The sequence below is a fragment of the Antrostomus carolinensis genome, unplaced genomic scaffold, assembly GCF_000700745.2.
Source record: "Antrostomus carolinensis isolate BGI_N321 unplaced genomic scaffold, ASM70074v2 scaffold14512, whole genome shotgun sequence".
NCBI classification, from domain to species: domain Eukaryota; kingdom Metazoa; phylum Chordata; class Aves; order Caprimulgiformes; family Caprimulgidae; genus Antrostomus; species Antrostomus carolinensis.
Genome location: NW_010299050.1, coordinates 1 through 7,312, shown reverse-complemented (window position 1 = coordinate 7,312; position 7,312 = coordinate 1). Strand labels below are relative to the sequence as shown.

Sequence of the window (7,312 nt, the reverse complement as noted above, 5' to 3'; positions counted from 1 at the left end):
AACTTTCATACCTGCAAGACCACAAACCCGCAGGAAGCCAGTTTAAAGGGCCAACCCCTTGGCACATACCTTGAACAAGCTTGAAACACGGCCACAGAGCCCTTTGCAGCAGAGCTTGGACCTGTATTTCAGGGAAGAAGAGAGGCATGGCCCCAGGGGTAGTGCTGTAGCTGCCCACTCCAGGGCATGCTTCTTGCTTTGCCCAGGAGAGAGGTGCTGGCTGTCACCAACTGCAGGCTCACATACCACAGGGCAGCTCCGCTGCATGGAAAAGGACCCAGCCCTGGGGTGAATGAGGTAATGAGGTCTTGTGGCCATCAGGGCATGGCTGCACCCACCAGCAGGGCAGCAGGGCTGGTCTGACCCAGTCTAGCCCTTGTTCCTTCAACATGCAAGGTGCAGGCTTCACCTTGGTGAGCCGAGCCTTACCTATGGCAACTCCACGGCCGGGCATCCACAGTATGATAGGTGGCACCAGCTACAGACTCCATTTGTTGTGCGTGCACCTTAGTCCCAAGGGATTTGGCTGAAAAGACACTTCAGGTGGCACTTTCCTCTCCAAGTGGGCAGACTGAAGGACTGAATAGTAGAAAAATTTTCTAGAAGGTCCGGCTACACATTTCCGCTCCTCCCTCCCTCACCTTTTGTTAAGCGTGACAAAGGCACCTCCAATCTACCAGCATCTCACCTCAAGGGGCCAGAAACATGCACAAACACAAACCCTGCACTTCCTGAGGACACGTTTCTAACTGTTTCCTCAGAAGTAAAGAAAAAACCTGAAGGCTGGGCTCCCAAACTGGCAGAGTACTGCATTTACGAGGTCCTATATGGCCCTAGCTCTGGGCCTGATGCAGGACCAAAGCGGTCTGTAAGGATGTATATGATTGTGTTTTCTAACCCTTGCCAAATGAAGCATCTGGTAGATGTCAAACCACAGGAGAAGCTAGATGAAGATGAATTAAACACAAAACAGAAGATCCTATATGGGCATCTCGTTTTCTTGTCCATTCCTCCACTTCAGCAGAGGTCTTCTCAGTCCAAACCCCAAAGATGCTAAAAAAAACCCCACTTACCTCTCTGACCTTCACTGAGATCTCAATAAGCAGCTCCTTGTCCTTAGGATTCTACTGTCCTAGATTGTCCACTCAAGCCTCCAAGTCTCCACTCTTCCCTCATGCCTCCCCATTTTCCTCAACTTTATAGGCAATCACCGCTTATCTTTCCACCTCTGACCTGAACCTCAAGCCTTTCCCATCACACTCAGGTCTTCCAAAAAATGTGTGTCTAGCTTAACTCTGGAACTGCCACCCACCCATTGTTAGCAAGCACACGTGTCTAGTCAACAGTTTAATGTCACTCTTACATCGGTACTTCCTGGCTTTTACCTCTTGGCAGAGAAAAGAGAAACACCACAGGGAAAAAAGAAAACACATATGCTTATGAAGTACTTGACAGAAGGCTGTGCTAAAAGTTTCACAAGATAAAGGGTCTGATCCCCCTCAAGAGAAGTCCAGCCCAGTGTTCTTCAATAGAATTAGTTAAGTACTTGAAGCCTAATCCTACAACCCATTGTGTGGTCCTGGGTTTTTTGGTAATTTCCAAAGAATTCTTCCTTGAATTTACTTAAAGCTTTCCCAGCAGAGAGGAGAGGGTTGTCATATTTGGAAGTGTCAAAGTAGTAAATAGCTTGAAAGTTATCATTCCCCACAAAGGAAACAGACAGAAGATTGCAAAGGATTGCTCAGTGAAGTTTCGGACCTGAGTTAGTTTTTTCATCTGCCTCAGGTCAGTGTCTTTTCTATTGCACTATTTGGTGATAACAAGAGCGAAGTAATAGGTTGGGAGGGAAAAGCAGATCTAAGTGCAAAACAACCAGGGAAAAAAGTTTAATACCACTGAAAAAAAAATACAAAAGTTCTTGGAGTTTGGTTTTGTAACATAAAGCACCATTAATTACACAGTACATTGCAACTTAGCCTACTACACCTTCCAGAAAGCACCCAATACTCCTGAAATCTGATTTAGCACCAAAGGGTTGCCATCTTGTTTAGCACCAAGAAGCCTGTTAAACACACCCTGTGGTCCCCCTGCCCTCCTCTCTCATGGGCATCAGGCACCATCTGGTTGCTCATGGGCAGCACATGAGACCTATCACTGGCATTCAAACACCAAACAGAAAAGGAGGAAGAAGGAAGGTTGTTTCTGGAGATAGTCAGTGTTAGAGAGGCTTGCTTCTCTTCAGGGAGAAACAGGGGCACTGTACACTGTAAATACACAAATCTTGGTTTGGAGCCTGCTGAGGAAGAAAGAAAGGGATTCAGTCCTGAGCACCACCTCCAGCAGGCTTCTTCTCTACTGCCTGAAATCCTGTCTCTGAGCAATTCCACATGCTTGACCTGCTAAGGGAGGGGAAGAAACTCACAGTCTCCTTTAGTTCCCATGATCCCAACATCACATGTTTCCCCGGGAAAAACCCAGCTTTGCCTGGGTGAAACCTTGTTTTTATAGCCATTGCCTCAGCAACAGTGGTGGGGAGGATCCAGGGCAGAAAGTGCCTGAAACTCATTCCAGTCTGTACAGCTTCCTTAGCAAAGCAGGGAGGGTAAGTGAACAGGGCAAGAGAGAAAATGTCCTGCAATTCTCTCAAATTAATTTCTAATATTTAGCCTGGGTGCCTGTGCCTTTGCCATCCTAGGCTGAGTTTACCTGACCCAGTCCTGTATAATGATGCGTATCTCCTATGGCAGAGCCCTGGTAGTCCCAGGTGCTATCAGCAGGGACCTCATTACCAGTGATGGGCAGAGAAGAAATACAGTTTCTCCTGCTTGTCCTGTCCTGAGACTCAAAAAAGAGACAACTCTTGGCACTGCTGATTACAGGAGCATCACAACAGGTGGACGGAGGTTTCCCGAAGTGCTGAGTCAGCCACACCTGCTCCCCCCAGGACAGTAGCAGTCCTAGAGGGATGTGAGTGAGAGCAGTGTGAGACCAGTACAAATGGTACTAGAAAACCCTACCACTGGCATTCCTTTCCCACTGTGACATCTCCAATCTGACAAGAAGAGTGAGGCTTTGTTTTAGCCACATGCTTTTCTCAGTTGCTCTGATGAGACGGCCAGATAAAGGCACAGAGCATGTGGTGGAGAAGCTTTTAACCCTGGGGCCAGGTGCTGTAGTCTCACCTCTATCTATTTTCCATCACAGAGGCACAGAGGTGCCAACCTGCCCAGGTTTGGAACTGATGTAACTACAATTTTCCTGACGGCCTCCAACTCAGGTCCTGAAAGAGCAGTCCCTCAATACCAATGTGAGGGAACCACCTTCAGGAGGACAACGTAATGGCATGCAGGAGCCAGGGCCTGACTCTCACATCAGCAAGTGTTAGGGATGACTGCTGATACCGAGGCAAGGGCATGGGTGCATCTCTGCCAAAGAAGACAGCAGATCTGGGTTCTCCATCTGGACTAGCTTCCCACAGCTGTGGAACCAAGACCAAGTAGCATCCCAGGGGAAGTCTGTGAGGAAGGTTTGGGAGGGCTGTCTCTCTCTCTCTCGTTCTGTACTTATGATCCCTAGTAAGAATAGTGGTAGGCTCTACTGATTCAATGGCAGATGCCTCTGAAGGGTCTGGTCCTCTGAAGGGTCTAGCCCTTCGTCTCTTCAAAGAGCCAGAGCTGACACAGAGGGGGACAAACCCACCAGGCCTAGATTTTCCAGCCAACCTGGACTCTGTGACCCAGAAGGATGTCTAAGGAAAGTCAATAACTTATTTCAGAAGGCAAATAGTCCCCTTTTTGGAAAGACAGCATCATCTCTCACTGCTCCTACATCTTCCTTGTGCTACAGGAAGCCATCAGACCCCAGTCCACTCTCCAGACTACAGGTGTGAGAGGTGACATTAAGGCCATGTTGCAGGCTGCAAAACTGGCACGTCTAGCTGGGACAGAGAGGAGCCAGGATGCACCTGGGCAGTGGAGACTTTCTAGCCCTTTCTACAGGAGTCCTTTGTGTATGAAGCCCCAAGGAGGGACACATCCCCAGGAGCAGCATTTTAGCTTTCCTCCTGCCCTAGGAACCTAAATGCCAGACACATGCTTGCTGGTAGATTTAGAAGAAGCCAATAACCTAAGTTGGGGTCATGAGATGAGGGGGCGAAAGTTGGTAGTGTCACATTGTAAGTGGACAGATTCAGGCCTGGCTACAAGAGAGCGTGAGGTGGGAGCCAGTGCGGCAAGTTTCACACTCAGTGCCTGAGACTTGACGGGCCCTTTTCCAAGTGATTTGCAGTGGTTGTGGGCAGTAAAGAAAGGGAGAGGAAGAAGGAAAAGGCCAAAGAAGCCTCAAGGAGGAGGAGAGGAAGTTAGTCAAGGCTGGGCTTGACCAGGTACCCATTGAAGGTGATGTACACATCAACATCATCACTGTAAATGGCATTCTCCCTCTCCCGCTTGTAGAGCCTCACCCAGATCTCATCATTTTCCTGAAGCTCCAGCATGAGGCTCTGGCTCTGCATGATGCTGCGGTCACTGGGTTGAGCATACAAGATGACTGCCTCTTCTTCGTTGTGCATGATGTGCATGTAGGTCTCCTTGAAGTTCCAGGTGTGGATGTTAAGGCTGAAATAGTAAAGTCCACTTACATAGCAGTAGAATTTGCCATTGAACATGTCGAACTGCTTGTAGAGGTTGACAAAGACGGTGTCAAAGATCAAAACCTGGAAGCCCTCACTGCTGTGCAGTGCCTTCTTGCGACCGACGGAGAATGCAGCGTACTGATGCTTGCAGGGGTCTCCTGCTGTGCCCATCTGTCCTTTACTGCCTTTCTGGCCCTGGGCACCCCGCTCGCCTCGTGGTCCTTCTTTGCCCCATTTCCCTGGCATCCCAGGCTCTCCTCGGTCTCCTTTCTCTCCTACAAGAGGAAGCAGAGGACACAACTCCTGTCTGATACCAGAGGGAGAGGTGGAAGTGGCGGTGAGAAAGCCTAATGAGGACGCAGAGGGCTGCTTAAGGATGGGGCAATGCCAGAAGAACGAACGCTCCTGAGGGTCACAATATCATTAAGCTTCATGGGAAAGGAGCTAGCAGAGCTCTGGGTGTGATTGGGGCCTCTTCTCTTATGAATCCCCTGTTCACCACATGGTATGGCCTCGCTAGAGGCACTAGGACCTGTTCCTAGGATACTTCAGCCTGAGAGGAAGCCCAGCAGTGCAAAGTACCACTGGGGCTCTCAACCTATTCTTCCTCCTCCACAGTCTTTTACCTCCACCACAGCCCCTGCCCTCCTACTCACCTCTCCTATGACCCCGTTATCCACATAGCACGCACACTGTTTTTGCTGTAGGCTGGAAAGGGGGAAGAAGTGCTAATGTGTGTGGGAGAATATGACTAGAGAGGGACAATGAGGTGGGTCAGAGGGAAAAGATCAAAGCTGGACTTGGTGGATGGTGCAGTGCAAGTTGGGGGGCTGGTACTTTGACAATACCAGCATCCTTTGGGCATCCTGTATAATTAATACTGCAGTTCTGCCCTGGGGTTGGTGTGTTACCTGTCACACACTTGGGCAGGCATCAATACAGAGAGAGAGAGCAGCACCAGAACGTACTTTGTGTATAGAGAGAAGAGATGGGGGTCAGAGCAGCACAAGTGACAGCATCCCAAATTTATGCCTTGTTCTTTTCCTCCTCCCCATCCCCTGCATGGTCCCCCTGCAACACCCCACTCTAGTCCAGGCCTGTTATCTGCCCCAAACACACTTCTGAGCTTTGATGGATTGCATCTATTTCCAGGCTGGGCAAGGAAGGGGGATCATCTGCCCAGCCAGCCCAGAGGAACCACAGAGCAACAATAAGCAAGCAGAGCAGGATCCAGCTGGGAACAGGCTTCTGCCCGCAGCAAAGGCTAAAAGGGGAGCCCTGAAGGGAGGAGCTGATCTAAAATAGGGAGCCTTTTCCCGTTAGCCAGGCCAGCCACAGCAGGGTGGAACAAGCTGAGGGTCACTGCCAGTTAACCTGGAGGTTTTTGCAAATAGTTGCTGCCTCCTCTTGCCCTCCTCCTGCTCCAAAATGCATGTGACCCATGGAGCTGAAGAAGGTTTCCCCCACAGCCTTCCTGGGTGCCAATGCCTACCCCTATTTTGCAGCTGGATAGAGACTGCTGCTTCCCTCAGGCACTACAGGACTCTGGAAGTCTGAGGCAAGGAATGTGCTCATGCGTTCTCCCAAGTTGGCAAAAGGTTGCCATTGCCACTCCTGTGCTAGCAGGGAGAAAAAGCTGGTAGCAAGCAGCATCCTGAGGCATAGAGGTCACAGCACAGATATGGACTGATTTCTCTTCCCCCAGGCTACTCTTGATCACAGCACAAAACACCTAAACCCTGGGCACAGTGTATGTGGTCACATACTCTTCAGGATGGCATCTGGCAGTCTGTTAGCATAACCAGCATGCCAGCAACCCAGCTGCCACCTCCACTGCAGTGCCACTGGTCCCTGAGCAGGCCTTGGCATCTTGGGGCCAAGACAGGCACTTACCCTTCAGTATGGTGATGTTGATAAAGGGACGGATCTCTGGCATTGAGTAAGGCAAGTGGTGGTGCCTGGGAGGGAGCGGTGGGGCATCTGTAGAAGAGTCCAGGGGGTCACAACAGCGCTTGCAAGCACCAGGGGCTGGTTCTGTGAGGCTGGATTCATCAGCGGGTGCCCCAAGCACAACAAGAGGGAGAAGGAGGAAGGCCAGGGGTGTGCGCAGGCAAATTATGTCCATGGTGACCTGGGAAGATATGAGGAAGCACCAGAGTGAGGTATAAGAGGTGAAGGAGGGGGAGGATGGAGCAGAGATCACCAATATAAACAATCTTTCTGTGTCTGGAGCCAGGGGTGGGATGAAATGGCATTGTCCTGTGGATGCAATTTACATGCTTGAAGTCCCTGGAGGTTCAAGGCTGCAATCTGAGTAACAACCACATAGCCCAAGAGGATGCTCCACGCCCTTCTGCCCAGACCAATGGAGACTAGGTGCTAACCCTGGAAGAAGGCTTGAACCTCACTAAGCAAACCACTGGAGCCACTGGAAGATTCAGTCCCCAGGCTGGGGTAGAGAAAAGAGACATGGCAAACCACATAGCCCCTTTAGCAAAAGCACGCTCCAGCAGGCAGCTGAATCATAGAATCATAGAACAGTTTGGTTGGAAAAGACCATTACGATCATCTAGTCCAACTGCAAACCTACCATTGCCAAGTTCACCACTAAAGCATGTCCCCAGGTACCACATCTACCCATCCTTTAAATACCTCCAGGGATGGTGACTCCACCACCTC

The 7,312-nt window shown here is 50.2% G+C and overlaps 1 protein-coding gene across 1 annotated transcript; it reads right to left on the bottom strand.

Annotated features, from left to right (window-relative positions):
• Positions 1-4,360: 4,360 nt before the first annotated feature.
• LOC104520853 (C1q and TNF related 6) lies at positions 4,361-6,758 on the bottom strand. Its single transcript, XM_010162660.1, has 2 exons — positions 6,527-6,758; positions 4,361-4,908 (listed from the first exon to the last, which is right to left on the bottom strand). Exons 1-2 carry the CDS (start codon positions 6,756-6,758, stop codon positions 4,361-4,363), a joined length of 780 nt encoding a protein of 259 aa, XP_010160962.1.
• Between the last annotated feature and the right edge of the window lie 554 nt (positions 6,759-7,312).

Excerpts from the sequence above, each read along its gene's own strand:
- LOC104520853 (XM_010162660.1), bottom strand. The coding sequence starts at position 6,758 with ATGGACATAATTTGCCTGCGCACACCCCTGGCCTTCCTCCTTCTCCCT. Across the intron at positions 4,909-6,526 it reads CAACATCACCATACTGAAGG|GAGAGAAAGGAGACCGAGGA; the intron begins GTAAGTGCCTGT and ends TTCCTCTTGTAG.